Source organism: Microcebus murinus, chromosome 17, assembly GCF_040939455.1.
Source record: "Microcebus murinus isolate Inina chromosome 17, M.murinus_Inina_mat1.0, whole genome shotgun sequence".
NCBI lineage: Eukaryota > Metazoa > Chordata > Mammalia > Primates > Cheirogaleidae > Microcebus > Microcebus murinus.
In genome coordinates, this window is record NC_134120.1 from 38,217,879 (window position 1) to 38,240,539 (window position 22,661).

The 22,661-nt window shown below is 35.7% G+C and overlaps 1 protein-coding gene across 2 annotated transcripts in view; it reads left to right on the forward strand.

Annotated features, from left to right (window-relative positions):
- DSC1 (desmocollin 1) overlaps positions 1-6,666 on the forward strand; it is a 30,187-nt gene extending 23,521 nt beyond the window's left edge. Inside the window, exons 12-16 of one of the 2 annotated variants that reach the window (XM_075993576.1) lie at positions 61-273; positions 689-934; positions 2,215-2,336; positions 2,976-3,203; positions 4,164-6,666. In XM_075993576.1, the coding sequence (XP_075849691.1) occupies positions 61-273; positions 689-934; positions 2,215-2,336; positions 2,976-3,203; positions 4,164-4,361 (1,007 nt within the window). In that variant the 3' untranslated portion in view covers positions 4,362-6,666. Of the gene's footprint in view, positions 1-60; positions 274-688; positions 935-2,214; positions 2,337-2,975; positions 3,204-4,035; positions 4,082-4,163 lie in introns of those variants that run through there. The other variant, XM_075993577.1, reaches the window with a different exon arrangement.
- Positions 6,667-22,661: the final 15,995 nt, after the last annotated feature.

Here is a 22,661-nt window from a genome sequence, read left to right on the forward strand (position 1 = left end):
AATTGTTGAATATAAACACATTTTTAGGTGAAGAAATAACCTATCTGTATTTTATCTTAGTTGGCCGATCTTGCACTGGAACGTTAGTAGTTCATTTGGAAGATAGTAATGATCACCCACCACAAATTGAAAAAGAAGTGACCATTTGTCGGCAAGATAAGGATTTTGCTATTCTGAAACCTATAGATGCAGATGGGCCTGAAAATGGCCCACCTTTTCAATTCCTTCTAGATAATTCTGCCAGGAAACTATGGACTCTGGAAGAAAAGGATGGTATGTAATTATGCTAAATTTTGTAATCAGTAGGGACTCAAGATGGGTGATAATCTTAACTTTCACTTTATCATAATAAATATATATTCATTTTAGGAAATTATTGACCCTAAGAAAAGAATAATCACTTGCTTTTAAAAAAATTAATATTATTATATTAAACTTAGACTCTTGTTCCGAATGTCTTTTAAGAAAACATATGTCCATTTTAAGTTAACCCTTGAGTAACCTCTAATGCATAAAGCATTATCAGTTATTTTTCCAGGTTTTCTGAGAAATCAAAATCATTTTTAAGAAAGAAATATGAACCATTAGAGCATTCTAAATTAATTTTTCCCAGAAGAATAGCAAGTAGGAATAATATTGCTGTTGAAAGGTCATATCAATATATATTCTCTCTCTTTTTTCCTTCTAGGAGGAAAAACTGCCATTCTTCGTCAACGGCAAGATCTTGATTATAATGATTATCATGTGCCTATCCAAATAAAAGACAGACATGGTTTAGCTGCAAAACATGAGTTAACAGTGAGAGTATGTGACTGTACAATTCCATCCGAGTGTAGAATGGGTGCTAAACTTGAGAGAGATGTTAAACTATCCAATGTAATACTTGGAAGATGGGCTATTCTTGCGATGGTGTTGGGTTCTGCATTGTTGTTATGTAAGTATATTAAGTATAATTATCTAGAATGTGTTAGATGAAGTTTTATCTAACATTTTTTAAATGACAGTTCTTTATAATCAGTGATATTTATAACGTTTGGCAAATGTGTCCTTTTTAAAAATTTTGGATTTACTTTATGACTTGGGGTCTTGAATCATAGAAGAAACTTATCAGTAATAGCAGATTAAATTTAAAGTAAGTTTCAGAGGTGGTAGCCTGAGTTCTTCCATAATTAGCTGTCAGACATTAGGTAAATCATTTCCTCTTCTTTGAATTCATTTTTCCATATGTAAAATGAAGAGGTTAGATAAAATTAAGATTTCCTCCCATATAAAGTATTATAGTTTTTCAACCAGCTAAGTTTATTTACAGAATATATAAATATAAAAAGAATTAGTGAAAATATGTTATTCTAAAATTTGCTCAGATATTTGTGTTTCATATTATTAATAAAGTGATTTACCATACAATGTAAGAAAAACTCCTCTAAGAGGAAAATGGCTATAGGAGCCACCCAGGAAAAGTAATCCATGCAAAGGATGCTAAGATTTTGCATTCTGCAAACTGTTACTTGAGGGTGCAAAAGTAACAGCAATATTGCCCACACTTAAGCCAGTCTCCTTCCTTGCTTTGTTCCTTTCTTCCTTCCTTTTTCATGCTTTCTTTTTCTTTTCTTTCTCTCTCCCTCCTTCCCCCTTCATTCTTCCCATCCTCTCTCTCAACTTTTCTCAGACTTCTTGATTGCAAAGATCACATTTGCATTTACAGACTTTTCCCGTAGTCTTTACTGTGTCCTAATTCACTGATTTGAGTTTCAGGTTAAACTGGATATTCTTCTTAGCACTATATTGCTTAATGGATACTTTCAAAATGAGACATGAATTTTGTGTAATTGCCTTTCTTGAATGAATTTATGCCTAATATTTGTTTTGTTGTTCTAAGCCTTTTAAGTGTGTACTGTATGATTTTAAATACCAATAATGCTATCTTAAATTTCAGTCAAATGAAATTACCATTTCAATGTAGAAGAAATAAAACACACATATAAGTTAATTCTGGACATGGAGCAAGAGCTATTATTTATCTCTCTAAGACAGAGATGGTTTATATACATTTTTTACCATCGTATTTTAAATTGTATGACCCAAAGACCTCTCAATTTTTGAAATAAATTTTAAAAAGTTTTGCAAACTTTTAAAATATCATTAAAAGTAATTTAGTGTACATCAGCATAAAAATACTGCTGTATTTACTTCAACCTTTTTTTTATTTTTTAGGTATTCTGTTTACATGTTTCTGTGTTACTGCTAAGAGAACGGTGAAGAAATGTTTTCCAGAAGATGTAGCCCAGCAAAATTTAATTGTATCAAACACCGAAGGACCTGGAGAAGAAGTGATGGTAAATCAAATTTCACTCCCCTTTCAACTGTATGGTGAACCAATAATGACAGTTTGATTATTCCATAATAATAGCAATAATAATAACAGCTAATGTTGATTGAGCGCTTACTATGCTAAGCAGAGTTTCCAATAGCCCTGATGTTTTAAATCATTTAAACATCACAATTCAATTGTAGGGCTAGAGCTGCCATAACCATGGTCCCTCTAAAGGAATTAGGGTAGGTTCTGTTCCAGAACTCTCTCCTAACCTTTGGCAGTATTAATCAGATCATCACATGCATTCTCCCTTTGTGCATGTCTGTGTCCAAATTTCCCTTTTTATAAGGACACTGATTATATTAGATTAGGGACCCACCCTAATCCAGTATGACCTCATCTTAACTGATCACATCTACAATGGCCCTAATTCCAAATAAGGTCGCATTCTGTGGTCCTCGGGGCTAGAGGACTTCAACATAGGAGTTTTTAGGGAACACAATTGAACCCATAACACTCATGGTACTATTATTCTGATTTGATATATAGGGAACTGAGAGGCATAGCAGACAAGTGATTTATCTAGGGTGGGGAAAAATGAAAGCAAATTGTTAGTGTCAATTTTATTTTACTCATTTTGTAATTCTAACTTCACTTTTAGGAAGCAAATATTAGACTCCCCATGCAGACGTCTAACATTTGTGATACCAGCATGTCTGTTGGCACCCTCGGTGGCCAGGGGATCAAGACACAGCAGAGTTTTGAGATGGTCAAAGGAGGTGGACATCAGACTTTGGAGTCCATCAAGGGAGCAGGGCAGGGAGTGACGGATACTGGCAGATTCACATACACGGACTGGCAGAGTTTCACTCAGCCGCGGCTTGGCGAAGTAAGTTCCATCGTATTCAAGCTCACATGACACGGAAGTTAAATGCTAGTTATAAAGGAGGATTTCCCAAAAGTTTTACTCTGTGTACACCTGGAACTCATCGTATTTTTAAATGTTGAGTTATCATAGATATGGATGTCAGATCTAAATTCAAAGAGGAAAATGATCTTTTCAAGTTCCACTTTTAAAATATGGTTTATAAAACTTTACCTAGGAGTGGCATATGTAGATGTATTTAGAAATGTTAAAAGACTGATAGCTTCTTCCCTAAAAATTATCAGGAAGACCATCTGGAATGAAATATTTATTATATTTCTTTAATACATAAATATTTAAATATATTTATATTTAAATATATTTATATTTAAATATTTATTATAAAGAAATGAATGGATCATAACTTATAAACATTTTTTCAGTGTACTTGAGTACTATGTGTGGTTTTGAAGTCCTGGCTCTCAAAATCAACTAGATAGCGATCGTTAAGCTTTTATTTTGTATTTTAGTTACTAGTTTTGTTTTATGTTCATATTAATCAGTATAGGTTGATATTAACCAGCTTAAGATATTATGCAATTATAGTTATTAATATATAATAGTGAATAAATATAAGAATCACAATCTATAGATTTTCCTCAAATATGTGAGGAAGCTGTAAAAATAAATTTCAACTCTGCATATCTTATGATCAAATGGGAAATCACAAGTTAGTTTTGTGCTATATGTGTAGCCTTAATTTTCATAAATGTGTTCACTAGGAGCATTTTGTTTATTTGCTATACTTTAAGAATGACTATAATACAGACCAATCATGTGCATTTTTTATATGTAGGAATCCATTAGAGGACACACTCTGGTTAAAAATTAAACAGTAAAAGGTAAATCAAAGACATCATTTTTATGCTAATATGGTTAGGTGTTTTTTAAAAAAATAATAAAATGTGCTCTCTTTTGATACAGAAGGTGTACCTGTGTGGACAAGATGAGGAGCATAAACATTCTGAAGACTACGTTCGTTCCTATAACTACGAAGGCAAAGGCTCTGCGGCCGGCTCGGTAGGCTGTTGCAGCGACCGGCAGGAAGAAGAGGGGCTGGAGTTTCTAGATCATCTGGAACCCAAATTTAGGACATTGGCGAAGACATGCGTAAAGAAATAAATGTGGCTTTTGATAGAGTAACATCTGCAAGGGCGTATGTAGAAGTCTATGGCATGTACAATGACAGCAGCATCTGCTAATATTTTTGTTGATTGGAGGTATCGATGAGGGTACTATGAGGCTCCCCTAAATTCTCCTTGTCTGATATAACTTCCATGTTCTCTAGAAATAAAGGTTTTGTTTGTTAATTTTCTTTCACAGGGATGTTATATATTGGTCTTTTCAGGACTGTGCTGTATGCTTTCTAGCACCTTCTAATTGAAAGCTAATTTTGTGTGTGTGTGTGCTGTGGAAGAGCATGCGGGAGATGGGCATTGCGGAGGCTAATGAAAGATGAATTTGCATTTCAGATGTACAAAATTAAATATTTTCTTCAAAACTGTGGGGAGAATTATGCTCTTAGAAACATTTCCTTTGGTGCCAGAGAATTGCATCCTCTCTACAAGAGCGGGCTTAAAAAGGATTTTTAAGTATTTTTAGGTGCAGTCTTTGGTTTGGTGAATAAGTTCATTTCTCACTACACTTTTCCCTCCCAACACTGTTTTCTCTCAGGAGCCTTCAGAGCTTGGTCCTTGGCTCTTTGCCCATGTGGGTGTGTTATCAGGTTTCTAGGATTCTAGGATTGTTGGAAAGACAAGGACCAGAACAGGCTCACAGCAACTTGAGCTGCAGAGATTATATAAGAGTATTTCCATGAAAGAATTGCAACCCTGAGGCGCATGGGCTGATTTAGGCTCATAGATATGTTTTGTTTGCTCCACATGATGTACTATTGTTTTTAAAATATAAACACAGGTGCCAAGAACATTCATTCTAGAGTTTGACAGAAGCCCACTATCTTTGTGGCTTTTGCCTGGCATCTCTAAGCATTTGGACCACTAACCCTGAGGGTGTTAGGCTGCAACCCTGAAACACAGACATTAGCACTTTGAATATGCTAAAAAATGAGTTACCATCCATATTGGAACTTAATACTCAGTCTACATTTGTAATTACTTTAAGAAAGTGGGAAATCAGAAATAGTGATGGAAATTAGAAATATATATGTTAAAAAATCACAACCTAGTAAACCAACAGTGACTAAACATTTGTTGAATGATGAATAAATGAATTTATTTACATTAGTAAATAAATCATTAGAAGGTATAACATTGTGGTAGGGTATTATATTTTACTAATCTAAAAAGAAACTAAACAGTATTTTAATAGTCATTTGTGGCAAAGTCTACAAATATATAAACAATAGTATATGTCACATGGAAATTTCTCATCTAGATAAAAATTGTTTTTTCAAAAAATCTATTAACTAGTTAACTTGAAAAAATGAGTGGTTTCTTTTAAATGTTGTGATGTCTTATTCTCAGTTATGTTTTCTCATTAAAGGTTCTTCTTGATATGAAGTGGGATATTAGAGCAAAAGAAAAAAGTTTCAATAAGTCAGATTTTATTTTATAATGTGTTCATAATGTATGATTTGTATAGCTGTTATAAGATAATTTGGGGAGGATAATGCAATTTCTGTCATCTGATGTACATGCTACTCTGACAATGATCCTAGTTCTAAAATTTTTAAAATGTAACATTATAAATTGGATATATATTATAATATCATAAGTTATATTTTTGAATGTAGGTACAGAATGTTCTTGGAGCAATTAAAAATCATTAGCCAAACATTAACGTATATGTGTTTGTTTGTCTTCATATTTCTCTTATACTTGTTTAGGTATGGAAGAGAAAATTTATATCTGAACAGAAAAGTACAATTAATGTTCAAAGGTAGATTTCTCAATCAGCAAGAAAAGACACTCTAAAAGTGTTAGAAGAATTATTCGAAAGTGTGGGAAATGAATTTGTATTAAGCAGTTTGGGCTATTTAAAATGTTTTTAAAGTATCAACATTTATCTCACAGAAAACCTTTTTATTTTATTTAGACAATTTAAAGTCATTCTCTATTTATACCCCAAATTAAATGTTAATTGTATGATTGATGAAATTTAGGAAACTCCACCAGACTGTTTACAAATTTAGTTTGTTAATAAAAGATATTTTGTGGATTTATTTGTCAGTTGTCAATAAGTCAATAGTTATGAATTATTATTTCTATAATTAAATATAGTGAGAAAAATATACAATTCAATTTACCTTTTCTTAATTCAAATCTCATATGTTAATATTTCATATGAAAATAATTTTATGGGAACACTGAGATAGATGAAAATCTATGTAATTTTATAACTGAGCTTCATTAAACACTTTGTAACCTTACTGAATTTCTAATTCTTCCTGAATGTATTAAAAGTATTTAATAAAATTTGATATCTATGCATATGTTTACTTGTAGAAAATGTCATGTGATATGTTATTTGGAAAGTACTCAAAATAGATGTTTTAGAGTTGAGGATTTTTATTTTTACAGCAAAGCTAACTCCTCTTTTTTAGTATATTAGTTATAAAAATCCTGTAATAATTGCAAATGCTAAATACAATTAGGGTGATGAAACAGTGTATATTGCAGTATTTTTCTAATCTCTTTTATCTTCTTTTGTAGTAAATCTGAAGGAACATTGTATTTGGCCAGACACTGCATTTGTCTATTATGTAAGGAGGAAAAAAAAAGTAGTATAGTATGAGAAAGCAGTACTAAGAACATACGGTAGACTCTTGCATATTTTGTAAAGCCCGATAAAATTAAGTGGACATATTTTTAAAAACTCTTCAAAAGGATAGTGTTTGCATAATAACTACACTTATATTACCTCAAATCTTTACTACCAACAATAAAATAATAACCATTTTCCAATATATAAACAGACTAATTTTATCTGGGCTCAGCTGGTGACCCAAATTCAAGAATGCCTCTTACCACCCACAATGTGGCAATACCTGACTATTTTTATGGACTTGGATAATTGACTGTCTATGAACTCTGTGCCGAGTAGTACCATATATTGGAGGGTAAACAATGACATATAATGTAACCACATTTAGATAAATGACATTGTCATTGCCACTTTACTTACTAAATTTACTTTGCTAACCGATAATGTGTAAAAAATCACATTTTGATAAAATAACATTAGTTTTGGTCAGCCCTATCCAAGAAACTTACCAAACTATGTTTGAAAGACAACTTGAATATACCTGATAGTTTAAGCAAATATCCTGAGGTCATTTTGGCAAATAGGTGTCTAGCTGTAACCTTTTCTTACTGAGTCAGTTTATCACCACATGTTTTAAAAGTTTTATTTTTGTGAGTATAGCTGACTTCAAATACCATAAGTGTGGCTAAGAAGCTATCAGAATCACTTGTTTGTAGCCATATTCTGTCATGATTTCGTTTTTTTGTTTGTTTCAGACTGGGAAATTCATATATAAGAAAATTAAGGCCGGGCGCAGTGGCTCACGCCTGTAATCCTAGCACTCTGGGAGGCCGAGGCGGGCGGATTGCTCAAGGTCAGGAGTTCAAAACCAGCCTGAGCAAGAGCAAGACCCCGTCTCTACTATAAATAGAAAGAAATTAATTGGCTAACTAATATATATAGAAAAAATTAGCCAGGCATGGTGGCACATGCCTGTAGTCCCAGCTACTCGGGAGGCTGAGGCAGTAGGATCACTTGAGCCCAGGAGTCTGAGGTTGCTGTGAGCTAGGCTGATGCCACGGCACTCACTCTAGCCTGGGCAACAAAGTGAGACTGTCTCAAACAAAAAAAAAAAAAAAGAAAATTAAGACAAAATTTTAGAGTTATTTTAATTTTAATATTTTAATACAATATTAACTTAGTATTAATATTAATTACTGTTAAAATAATAATTATTAAATATATATTAATTAGTAATAACTATTAAGTATAAATTTAATATTGATGTTTTAATATTAAACATATTTATAATTAAACATTAAGAGGACACTTGCCACTGACAAGCAAATGCCCCTTGGAATTTATGGAAGTTGTGGCAGAGACCCCTCTAGCTTTACCAACTATCCCCTAACCTTGCTCTTTCTTAGAGGTGGAGCTCTGATTTCATTTAAAGTGGCTATGTGCCTAGCTACAAGATCATTATTTCACAACCTCTTGAACTAAATGTGTTCTAAATTTTGGTCAATAAGAAGCAAGTGAGAATGCTCTGCATGAGATTTCAGGGCAGATGTCTCTAAGGATGCTGATTAAGCTGAAAGATGTATTTTTTTTTTTCTTTTCTACTACTCCCAATTTTATTTCATGATATGTAGGACATCAGTGTGATGCTCAGTGTTCAGGCAGCCATTTTGTGAGCTGCAGATTAGAAGCCATGTGCTGAGAATGCTGGAGCATAAAGATTGACAGAGGCTGGATCGCTGGTAACTTCGTGGAGCCTCCAGCCTGCCCTGAACTTCTTGCCTCTAAACCTGTTCACAGGAGTGAATTAACCTTTGTGTGTTTAAACCATAAAATTTTAGGTTTTTTGTTACATGTAGCTGAATCTAATCTGATATAGAAAGAAAACAGAGATTGAATGGAAATAATTGTTTTACCCAAGTCACAATTCAGTGAAGTTAATCTACCTTGGGAACTCATTTTCTTTTGGTTAAGAGTTCAAATATGGTGAGTTCTGAAGATATTCCAGGGTTCTTTGAGCAGCCTCAAAACAAAGGAGAGTATTAATTATTTCATAAAAATTAAAAATGGCATAAGAATGGGTCACTTGAAAATGCTCTCTTCCATTCTCGCTAAAGTCCAACTTTGTAAGAAGCCACTGTTCTAGGAATGAGGAGACCTGATTGTTCTATTGACTTGTTATGTGATCTTTAGCAAGTCATTGAACCTTGTTTACTTCAATCCTTCAACTCTAAAAAAGGATTTTATTTGTTGGTTTTATCAACCAAACTACAATGTTCTTTAATGCAGGGGTGATGTTGCATTCATCAATGTATTCTCCTCCATACCTATGCTTGACTGAGTTTTTTCTTTGTTTATATATATGGCATTTAATATTTAATTGTTGTATTAAAATTTTTTAGAAAAATCTTCTCTAAAAATCCATATTTTGAAATTGAGCACACTGTTTCCACCATGTTTGTCCTGTGTGCCTAGGAAGTGTGATCTCATGGACCTGTTTTCTGAAGTTTGAGAGATTCAATGCTTGGTTGCATTCTAATAACCTGAGCCATGTTCCCATTTATCAGCTGATCAATATAAAGGTAAATAAAATCAAAGAATAATTTTTTTCTTATTAATTAATCCAACTAATTTCTGTCACAATCTGAAACTTTTTTAAATGCCTACTTGGATGGATTTCAGAATGGGTAAACATTACACACACAGAATGCGTTAGCAACACACACAAAATGATGGAAGTTTCAGCATGTGACAAAGAAGACAATTTTATGGTTTTGCTGTATGACAGATGGCGATGCCATATTCTAATTGGCTCAGTTGGAATTCTGCTGTATGAATCAGCAGGGCTTGCATTAGGCAAAAATAACAGTGGCCTAAACAAGATAAAATTTTATTTTTCTCTAATGTAAAACAGGTTCAGAACCCTGGACTCAACTGAGGCTCCTCCCTCTTTTTTTAAATTTCAATAGATTTAGGGGGTATAAATATGGTGTTGTTACAAAGATATATTGTATAGTGTAAGTCTGGGCTTTCAGTATACCCATCTCCAAGACAGTGTACGTTGTACCCAATAGGTAATTTTTTATTCCACCCTTCTCCTCCTTCCCCCCTTTTGGACACTAATGTCCATTATTCCACTCTGTATAATCATGCACACCCATAGCTCAGCTCTCCCTTATAAGGGAGAATGCGTGTTATTTGATTTTCCGTTCCTGTGTTACTTCACTTAGGATAATGGCCTCTAGTTCCAGGAACCTTCTCTTTTTTTGCCCAATTACCTTTCGTACAAATGGCTTCATAGTTACAAGATAGCTAACATGACTCCAGCCATCAAATCTCTGTTTAAAGCAGAGAGAGAGAGAGAAAGAAAGGGGAAGCTCTTGTTTTTAGAGAGCTCTTTGGGAGGCTCCCTGAAATAACTTCTGCCTACTGTCCACCTTTGGGAAAACATAGTCACTTGTCCATCTCTTTGCAAAGTAGAGTGAGAAATATGGTTTTTCAACTGAGTACACCAGCTGAAAAAATCAGGATATTGTAACTATGGAAGATGTTTAATAATGATGTCAGGTAATCTGTGAGCAAATATGTAAATATTCTTAACCAGCATAACCTGCCCAGATCAATAAGCTTTGTAGAAAAATATTTATTCTTTATAAGAAATTGCATACTTAGAGTGGAAAAACAGGCATTTTCAGTTGCTAAGTTTTAGTAAATATAGCAGAGCAAAATCTTATTTAAAAAATCACATAAATAAAACCTCAGGTGTTTTCAGAAATTAAAACCTGATTACCAGAACAGATATAGCTTCAACTTTTGTTGGGGGGGGGCTTTCATAGTTGAAAAAATTATGAATAAGTTGCTACATTAAGAATCAGGACCCCAAATGCAAATTTGTGACTTCTCTTGAAAAATTGAAAGGTCTCATAACATTGAGTCCATGTTCCTAAGGCCACCAATTGTCTGAAGGTGACAAGAGGCTTTCCCTTTAGACAATGGCTTCTACACCTGGCCATTCATGTCACAGACCGGAAGGCTGTCAATTGTCATTTCATTGTGACACTTGTACGCCTTGGGTTTCTGAAGGTAGATTTAAGGGGGGAAAAAAAGAGATGTATTTTCAGTACTATTATCTTTCTCAGAAGTGGAATAATAAAAAAAGGGCTGCTCTTTTCAACCAATTTGATGTGTATTTGATTACTTTCCTGACCCTGAGGGCATTGAAACTTGTGACTACTTGGACCATGTGGGTTTTCAATGTAAAATGGGTTATGTTGCCATTTGGGATATGATATTTGCTTCTTTATTATGTTCATTGCTTGTTGTTTCCTCTCCCCTTGCCCCATTAGAGTATCAGTTCTATGACAGCAGGATCTTTGTCCCAGAACAGTGCCTGCCACATGGAAGGCACTCAATAAATGCTTATTAAAAACATTTACTAAGGCCGGGTGCGGTGGCTCACGCCTGTAATCCTAGCACTCTGGGAGGCCGAGGCGGGCGGATTGCTCGAGGTCAGGAGTTCGAGACCAGCCTGAGCAAGAGCGAGACCCCGTCCCTACTATAAATAGAAAGAAATTAATTGGCTAACTAATATATATAGAAAAAATTAGCCAGGCATGGTGGCGCATGCCTGTAGTCCCAGCTACTCGAGAGGCTGAGGCAGAAGGATCGCTTGAGCCCAGGAGCTTGAGGTTGCTGTGAGCTAGGCTGACGCCATGGCACTCACTCTAGCCTGGGCAACAAAGTGAGATGAGACTATGTCTCAAAAACAAACAAACAAACAAAAAAAAAACATTTACTGAGCACATCCCATGTGCAAGCATTATGCAATGTTTCACAAATGTTATCTCTTTTAAAATAGTAATAACATACTTCCAAATTTAGGTGTTATTAGTTCTATTACTATCAGGAAAACCGAGGCTGAGAGACATTGACTGACTTAAACAGGATCAGACTGCTAGATTTTCAAAGAGCCAGGATTTAAAAGCAAGTCTAACTAATAGTTACCATCTGAACATTTCTTTTGAATGACCTTCTCATATCCATAATAAAATGTAAGAAAATGTTTATAGCCTATTAATTATGAAAGAAAATATACTTCATATAAATTTGCATTAAATATGTCACATATTCACATCCTTCTACAGGCTGAATTTTCATCTTCAGCTGATAAATTTCTATGGGAAGAAGGAAGATACAACACAGTCTTCCTCCCATTCTCAGAGTTCTCCCTGAGAATGTAACCGGTATAGCCATTGTGGAAAACGATGTGATATGCCTCAAGATATTAAAAATAGAACTACCATGTGACCCAATAATTCCTATGCTGGATATATACTCAAAGGAAATTAAATCAGCACTTTATAGAGATGTCTTCACTCCCACATTCATGGCAGCATAATTCAGAATAGCCAAGATATGGAAACAACAAAAATAGCCATTGATGGATGAATGGATAAAGAAATTGTGGCATTTATATACGTATATATGGTATATATATATGCACACACATATATACATAAAATGGAATATCATTCAACCTTCACAAAGGAAGAAATATTGCCATTTGCCACATGTATGAATCTGGAGAACATTATGCTAAGTGAAGAAAGTCAGACACAGAAAGAAAAATACCACATGATCTCACCTATAGGTGAGATCTAAAAAAATTCAATCTAAAAAAAATTCAAACACATAGAAATAGGGAATAGAACATTGTTTACCAGGGCAAGAAAGAAGGAAGAAATGGGGAGAATTAGGATACAAATGTGCAGTTAGGTAGTTAAAATTGCGGTTAAGTAGATGAATAAATCTAGAGACCTGAGCTAGAGATGTACAGCATCATAACTATAGTTAATAGTAGAGTATTGCATGCTGAAAATTTGCAAAGAGTAAATTTCAGATGCTCTTACCACACACAGAAAACAAGATAATTATGGTTATTGCAGCATAATTCACAATTGCAAAGATATGGAATCAACCTAAGTACCTATCAATTCATGAGTGGATAAAGAAAATGTGACATATATATATATATATACCATGGAGTACTACTCAGCCATAACAAGGAATGAAATAATGTCTTTTATAGCAACTTGGATAGAACTGGAATTCATTATACTACAATGAAGTATTTCAGGAATGGGAAAACAAACACCACATGTTCTCACTAATAAGTGAGAACTAAACAATGGGCACATGCGGGCACAGAGGTAAAAGACATTAGAAACCAACAAGGGGGCAAGATGGAAGGGGGTGAGGGATAAAATCTTACCTATCAGGGATAATGAACACTGTCCAGGTGACAGGCACACTGAAAGCCCTAACTTTAGCATTACACTGTGTATCCATGTAACAATCCCAACAAAAACAAAAGCAACCAAAAGCAAAACAAGCAAACAAAAGAGAACTACTAGAATTCCCAAACATACAAGTAACAAAAGCATTTGTATTTTGAAATTTAAAAAAAGAAAAAAAAAGATAACTATGGAAGGTGATGAGTAAGTTAATTTACTTGACCACAGTGATCATTTTCCTATGTATATGTGTATCAAAACATGATGTTGCACACCTTAAATACATATGATAAACAAACAAGAGGAAACAATTAATGGGTTAACATCACAAAGAAATTATGTGAGGTGTATATTTTAATTGCATGGATATTTTATGGATATTTTGGATATTTTAATTTGCATGATTTAGTCATTCCACGATGTATACATGTATTATAACATCACATTATACCCCATAAATATACATGAATTGCTTTCATTTGCAGTTACCCTGTGTACTGATAGTAATCAATAACTTGATTACTGTATGTGCAGACTGAATGTCTCTCTTGAATTATGTGCCCATATTGCTTACTATTTCCAGTTTCATTGAAATCTCAAACTCAGTATTTTCAAAAGCAATTTATTTAACCCCCTCACAAACTAGAATTTTTCTGCTATCTCTATCTTTGTTGCTGACAGTATCATCTACCAATTGTCCAAACATATATCCATTTCAGAATTCTGCAATTATCTGAGCACATGGAGAATAAAAAATTGCTAATAATGCACTCTAGAAGACACAGATTTGTAAGTCAAATAGTTACAACACTTTGGTCAGGTGGAATGACAGAGGCACATATCAAAGACTGTGCACACGGAAGATTTACAAGCACATGGAAAAATCAGGTATAGTGCCCTAAGCAAGGCAGAAGGAAGCATTCTAGTTGAAATAAAAGGACTCTGAATCCTAATGACAACAAAAGCAACCAAAAGCAAAATCAAACAAGCAAACAAATGAGAACCACTAGAGTTCCCAAACACACAGTTTGAAAGCCAGTATTATAAAGGCTGCATTGGAGGAGGTATAGAGCTGCTGCTGGGAGACCAGTTGAGATGGTCCAGAAAGATGATGAATGGAAGAGAGCAATGAACCTGGAGACTGGCAAGGTGTGAGGGGGCAGCAAAGAGAGTGTCTTCTAGGGTGACTCCCTAGTTTCTTTCTTGAGGAAGTAGGAGGACCACGAACCCATTAACAACAACAATGTGGGCCGGGCTTGGTGGCTCACGCCTGTAATCCTAGCACTCTGGGAGGCCGTGGCAGGCGGATTGCTCGAGGTCAGGAGCTCGAAACCAGCCTGAGCAAGAGCAAGACTCCATCTCTACTGTAAATAAAAAAAGAAATTACTTGGCCAACTAATATATATATAAAATTAGCCGGGCATGGTCGCACATTCCTGTAGTCCCAGCTACTCGGGAGGCTGAGGCAGGAGGATTGCTTGAGCCCAGGAGTTTGAGGTTGCTGTGAGCTAGGCTGACGCCACGGCACTCACTCTAGCCTGGGCAAGAAAGTGAGACTCTGTCTCAAAAAAAAAAAAAAAAAAAAAAAAAAACAACGTGGAGACAAGCAAAGCCACTGCAAGTTAACATAAATGATACCAAATGCCAGTTGCATCTTTAACACTTCTTAGCAATTTGTTTATGGAGTATTTGTCATATCTACTTATAACTTTGATCAAAGCTATTCTAAATTTTTGACACACTTTTGAGCCTCCCCACTCGACCCTGCACACCTCTCTTTCATTGAACAGAAAACGTTCCTTCCTACTTTAAAAAGGAATATATAGGTTACAAGTGTGAACTATCTCCTCCCCCAGACTGAGTAACAGATTCACCAGAGTGCAAAATTCTAAAACCTATAAAGTTCTAGAAACTCAAAGCTGTTTTTCTCTCTGTAATTTATTTGATAGCAATATCAGACCTGTGCAGAACTTAACTGGTGGCAAAAATCCGAACTGAACTGAAAAATTATGTCTCGGGCTGAGAATTCACTTCTATCCACTTAGTTAACTGCCTAATCACCACATGATTAGACATCTTGAACTTAACACGCACCCTCTCACCCCCCAAATGAAGCCCTTGATCTTTCCATTCAAATCTTTTCTTCTTTCAGCTGAGGGTAAGTACCTCCAACTCATTACCCCAGGGTGGTAGCTTGCAGTGCTCACATTTTTCAGGTCCCTAAACTGCCATTCTCAAAACCATCCACCCCCAAGGATACCATTAAAAAGCATCCCAGTTACTGATCCAGACCAACTGTCTCCTTCTCTCCATGCAAATCCATGCCTTTAATATGATCTCCCAGCCCCTCTCTGACTAGATAAAATAAACAAAAGGCCACATTTTAATTGTCACCAGGATATCTATTTCTATACATCTATCTTTATATATATGTATGTATATATCTACCTATCCATCTCTATATCTATCCATATTTATTAGATGACTTCCCCAAAACTGATAAGTAAAAAAAAAAAACTAGCTAAGTAAATTAATCCCTACTGTTACTTTCTCTGAAACAAGCTACATACAATAAATAGTCTATTCTATATGAAATGTAGCTCACTTGTCAAATCAATGCCTACAATTATGAATTACAGAATTTGTTGTCTTTAGTTTGAGTCTCATGTTTATGATCACCATTTTATTAATGTTTTTCATATATTTCTTGCAACTGGAAATTACATAAAACTCTTATGTTTCATTTTCTTTTTCTTTTTTTTTTTTTGAGACAGAGTCTCACTTTGTTGCCCAGGCTAGAGTGAGTGCCGTGGCGTCAACCTAGCTCACAGTAACCTCAAACTCCTGGGCTCAAGCAATCCTTCTGTCTCAGCCTCCCGAGTAGCTGAGAAAATTAACCATGCCCGGCTAATTTTTTCCAAATATATTAGTTGGCCAATTAATTTCTTTCTATTTATAGTAGAGATGGGGTCTTGCTCTTGCTCAGGCTGGTTTCGAACTCCTGACCTCGAGCAATCCACCTGCCTCGGCCTGCCTAGGCCTCCCAGAGTGCTAGGATTACAGATGTGAGCCACCGCGCCCAGCCTTCATTTTCTAGTTGTTATGAGGGATAACAACCTTTATATGAGATTCCTTCTCAGATGCCCTAGTGTAAATTCCAGGCTTGCTTATGGCCAATATTTTACATATTAATATTATCTCAAAATAATATCACAATTCCTTAATAATTAGTCTATGGATTATAAGTAGTTGGATAGCATATACTATGTATGCACATATGTGTTTATTCAAGAAATATTTACTGAGGGCCCACACTGTGGCAGATATAGCTATAGGAGCTGAAAATAGAGACTGGTATAAGAAAAACGAGAACCACTAGAGTTCCCAAACACACAGCTATAGAAATTATATTCTAATACAGAGAGAGACCAAAAAACAAAAATATGAGGGAAGCAGTAGTTTATGCTAGACCACTGTTCCAACCAAGACCAACCAACAAGAAGACCTGGATAAAATATAAAATTTATCTGTTTAGAGTTATTAGAACATTTCAGAATTAAGAAAAATTAGAGAGACTAAAATTCCAAAAGGAAGAGTACCAGCTATAGCCACATTTTTCCCAGGCAGCATTTGAAGACACTAGGCACAGGCTAGATGCTTAGAATCCAGGCTTGGCCAAAGCAGAAAGCCAAGAGAGAAAGTGGCAGAGCTTCGAGCAATTGTGCGGGGCTGGAGTCACAGAATTAGAGATGTGAGGGATTTCATGTATTTCTGGTTTTTCCTTCAAAACATTTGTTGTATTCTAAAGATTTATAGAGCAAGAAGCTAATAACTAAGCCAAACTCCTCTGATAAACAGAAAGGGGTTTTGAGTCTCAGTGCAGGAAACAAAGACCCACTGGGGGGAAGGAGCTGCAGCAAACATACCAGGCTCTTAGTTAAAAGCCCTGGAAAGTAATCAGACGCTTGGAATTTTAATTAGGGGTTTAGGGAAGACCTCACTGAGAGGAAGGCTCTTTGATAGAAGGATCAAAACCTGAAGGAGGACAGGGAACAAACAATGTGGCTATTTGAGGGAAAAGCAATCCATATAGAAATGAAAAGCCCTGGAGGAGTGTGCCAACATCTTTAAGGGTCAGCAAAGTGTCCCACATGGCTGGAGCATAGTACCTGCAGGGAGGGTGGCCAGAGAGATCCATGGTGGAATGTGTGGGTCCTGTGGATCATTGGACATATTTTGAATTTGATCTAAATGAGATAAGAATCCTTGGGAATATTTTCTAAAAAAATCTTTTTATTTTGGAACAATTCTAGAAGAGTTTCAGTAGAGAATTGTCATGATCCAACTTATTTATTAATAGGAGCGATCCAGCTGCTGGGTTGAAAATAGAATAAAGTAAGGAGGCAGCAGAAAGACTAATTAGGAGGTTTTTGGAACAAGGCAGGTGAGAGACGACAGTGGTTTGGATCAGGATGGTATTGATGGTATTGATGGAGATGGTGATAATGGGATGGATTCCAGGTAGATTGGTAAGATTTGCTGGCAGATTGGATTCAGAATATATAAGAGAAAAAGAGGAGTCAAAGAAGTCTGCAAGACATTTTGTCCTAAACAACTGAAAGGATCGAGTTGCTGTTAATTGAAAGGGAAAAGACTCTTGGGTGGACATTTTTAATGGAGAAGATCAGGCACTCAGAATTAGAAAGATTGATTTTGCAATGCCTACTAGATTGCTTGTAGGCAGTTAGAACCTGAAGTTCAAGGCAGAGATCTGAAAGAGAGCTTTAGATTTGCAGTCATTAGCGTAGACACATAGCATTTAAAGTAAGAAGATTAAATGAGAACAACAAGGCAGTGAGAGTAGATAGAACCTTAATAAAGGTCTAACAACTAAGTCCTGGGGCACTGCAATATTAAGAAATTATGGAGAAGAAGAGGAATAAATTAATAAGGCAAAGAAAGAAAAACAGAAGCCAGATGAAGAATGAGTTTCAGTGCTGGGTGTACCAACTTTCTGCAATTGAGACAATGAGATGAAGCTAAAAAATAACCATTAGATTTTAAAAATGAAAGTCTCTGTAAGCTTTATAAGAACATTTTTGGTGAAGAGGTAGAGGAGAAAATCTGATTAGGAGGTGTTCAGAAGGTAATGAGAGGAAAGAAACTGAAGACAGTAAATATAGAACAGCTTTTCTAGGAATTTTTTCTGTAAAGGAGGGCAGGGAAATGGGATGTTATAGCTATAGGGAAACATAGGATATAGAAGAGGTAGGTATTTCTGCTGGTTTGGTTCATATACTGTTGGAAAAAATAGAAGTGGATTAAACTAATAATATAGGAAAGAAGGAGCAGATTGCTAGTTCAATGTCCTTGAGCAGGTGGGAACAGATGGGGATGAATACACAGGTGGAGAGATTAACCCTTGCCAAGGGCAGGGGTAGTTCTTCCGCTGAACAGCAAGGAAAAGTCATATAGACAGTACAGATGCAGGCAGGTGGGTAGATGTGAAAAAGCTTGTAGAAGTTCTTGATCATTTCCATGTTTTCGGCGAAATGGAAATCAGGGTCAGTAATGGGAGGTGAGAATGAAAAAGGATGTATAGGTGGTTTTAGGAAAGATAAGAAGGCTTGAAAATATTGCCAAGGAGAATGGGGGTGTGAATGAGCAAATAGAGTAAGACTGCAGGGCAGTATTAAGGCCCACCTGAGATACTGATCAGCTCACAGTTAAACTCCTGAGGCTAGATGTGAGTTTATCCCTAGCCACATTCAACTGTGGGAGTAACGTTGATAACGGAGAACAATGAAGCTATTAGGGACAGTAATAGAGTAGAGGTATATGCACACAGTGATTATAATTACTAGAATGATTATCAGGAAAATTAAGCTGGATGAGGAGGACACAGGGTCAAAAAAGGGATGAGAAGAAGTAAAAATGAGGTAGAAAGGACAGACCTAGATACTGGTGCCATCTAATACTTGTTGGAGTTGAGATAGTAGAGGGAGGAAGCTGTGAAGGTAGAAGATGGTGGTCATGGGGTAGAATTCCTGAGACTGAGATTTGTGGAGTAATTACAGGGCTTAGTAATGGTAAGGTCTGGAGTAGGACCCTGCAGTGAATAGCTAAAGTGGTGGTGGTGGTGGGGATAAGACATTGAATGGAAGGAACTCAAAGAATCAGCGGACTAGAGTTTTTAGAATGATCATCTATGTGTGTATTAGTTTTTCTATTGATGCTGTAACAAGTTATGACACATGTAGTGGCTTAAAACAACACAAATTTACTATCTTATAATTTGACAGGTCGGAAGTTTGATGAGGATCTAGTGAGGCTAAAATTGAGGTGTTGGCAGGGCTTGTTCCTTTCTGGAGGCTCTAGGAGAGAATCCTTTTTCTTTCCTTATTAGCTTCTAGAAGCTGCCCATGTTCCTTGGCTCATGGGGTCTCTCCATCTTTAAAGCCAGTAACGTGGGCCAGGTCTTTCTCACGTCCTGTCACTCTGACATTGCTCCCATCATCACATCTTCTTCTCTGGCTCTGATTCTTTTGCCTCCCTCTTCCACATTTAAGGACCCCGGTGATTACATTGGGCCACTCAGATAATCTGGAATCATTTTCTTTTTGGAAGGTCAGCTGATAAGCAACCTTAATCCATCTGCTACCTTTGTCATAGAATGTAATATGCCTTCCTCTGATTTCTTAAAATGTATTTGGTAGGTTTTTAGATTTCTCTATTGTAAAATGCCTGGTCATATTCTGTGCCTTTCTTTTTTTGTTTATTGAGGTTCTGTCATGTTCTTGTTAACATGTAGGAGTTTCTTATATATTCTAGATATTCTTCCCTTGTCTGTTTTACTCATATCAAATGCCTCCTCCCAATCTATCATCTGTATATTGACTTTATTTGTGGTGTCTTTTGTTAAACAGAAAGACTGAATTTTAATGCAATCAAACACATCTTTTTTATTCCTATAGGTATATGCATTTGGGGTTTTATTTCAAAAATATTTTCCTACCTCCAGGTAACATAGATGTTCTTCTATATTATCTTCCATTAACTTTATGTCTTTGCCACCACAGTATAGATCAATCCATTTGGAGGCCATTTTGTATGCAGTACTAAGCAGGGGACCGGTTTTATTTTTCTCTAATAGTGAGTCTGTTTTCCCAATGCCAACACTGAATAATTTCTCCTTTTCTTCATGGTGTCAGCTGCTATGAGAGTAAGTTTCCATTTATACACTGGTCTCTCATGAATTCTAAATTAAAATTCATTAGCGTATTTGTCTGTTCTTGTGTAAAAACCACACTAGATATTTTTGGTAGGCCCATCTCAAATTTTATCAAATATACTACTGTAATATATGTCCAGCATATTTGAGATTAGATTAGGAACTCTCACACTACAAATGTGAACTAAGACATCACTTTAATATGCCAATAGACACTAAAAAGAAAAGCAAAGAAAAAGAAAAGCAAAGAATTACTTGCTAACAATGCTCATAAGTCATTAATTTATTTATTCATTTGCTCACTCATTCAACAAATATTTATTGTCTACTATGAATCAGGATTATGATAATGTTGAGAATACAAGGATGAAGTGGAAAAAAGTACAGATTGCTCCAGCCATGAAAATGTTATCTTTGGTGAGAAACAAATATTAACCAAATAATTGCTCAAATAAACTTGACATTGTAACTGGGACAAGTGCTCTAAATGAGAGGCAGTGGCTGACCCAGGAAGATTTGACCTGGTAGGAAAGAAAATAAAAGTAGGATGGGTGGGAGTTAACCAAACCAGATGTATGGAAGAAGGTGCCAGGCAGAAGACAGAATAGGTACAAGATACTTGTAGCAGAAGGATGTACTTGTGTACAGCAATATTTAGAGGCCAAGTAATATTTAGAAGTCAAAAAGAGCAGAAAGAGCCAGCCAAAAAGAATGCATAAGCACAGCCAGCACAGGGAGGAAGAAAACCAGAGTGTTGCAGTCAAACAAGCCAAGAGCATATATATTCCAGATTATTTTATTTCACAAAATAGTGACTTTATTGTCTCTAGGTCCATTTAAGGAGAGAGTAACATTTCATAATCCATGAAAAGATATTAACAAATAATTTTTATATTGGCAATTTTTTATTCTTATAGGACACAATTCATATTTTATTATGCACTTACTTACTTTGAGATTTACCTTCTCTTTTCTTTCTCAAACAAATCACTGTGATGCAATCTCAGGTGGAGAGTACTTCTTGTCATTCCTAGTTATTTTATATTCCTTAAGTGCTTTTCTTGAGCAACATCCTTTCCATCTTATTCACCACCGCACTCCCAGTGCCCAGAACAACGCTTAAGACATAATAGGTGCTCAATAAATACTTGTTGAATTGTTCATTTGTAAAGAATGAAACTTTTGTTGTTTTAAGGATATATTCTTTTATATAGCACTCCTTGGGGGCTCATGTCAACAGCATCTATAAAAGGTAGATTAGGCATTGTGAACTGTCTCCAGTCATTTCCACCACAAGTGCCTTGGAATTCATTCACTGGTTTCTTTTTATTGAGGGTCTGCTAAATGAAAAGTACTGTAATAAGGCTTAATTTATAGTTTATTTCATACTCTACCCTGATTTAAAAAAATAATTTGAAATGTAATAGAAGGTAAATTTGATTAATACACTATGTTTCATTGAGGCCAATTTTGAAAAAGCAAGCTACAAAGAAATATATACAGCATTAAAAAAGTGAATATTTTATTTATTAGGAAATGTAAAATTATAAAAAATTTTCTCACATTGAGGATCCCTTTTTAAAAATTGGTCCAAATTTTCAGAAAGTACACAAGTGACACAAATTGCAGCATCTCATCTTAGTGTTGCATAATTAACTCACTTTGTGCCAGACAAAATCTGGGGTTGGTGTGGAAGGGAAGGAGGTTGAAGGATTTGGGAGTGGTGTGTGAATTGGCACTAGCATTCAGCCGTGGACCAGGACAGAGAGCCACCTGAGATGCTAGAGGAACAGGAAATAAGGAGCTGTCATAAGCATGAGGTGAATGTGTCACAGAGATGTGGTAGTACAGTGATGGGAAGAGAGATGACCATAATAGCTGACACTTAGGGAGCACTTGGAATGTGCCAGGCTTTGTTCTGAGTGTCTTTTATGCATCGCATCATTTAATCCTTGCAACAACTATAAGAGGTAAAGAATTGTGCTCGTTTTATTGTGACAAGCAGACATTTCCCTTTCTACTCCACCTATAAAGTCACTAGACAATGTCCTTTAATCTTGTCCCCCCGCCCCATTGGGTCTATGTTTCCTTTACTTTTGAGTTCCATTTGGTCATATGCCATGCCGAGATGGATTCACCCTAAAGATCACATCTGCCCATGTGTTTTATTCCTCC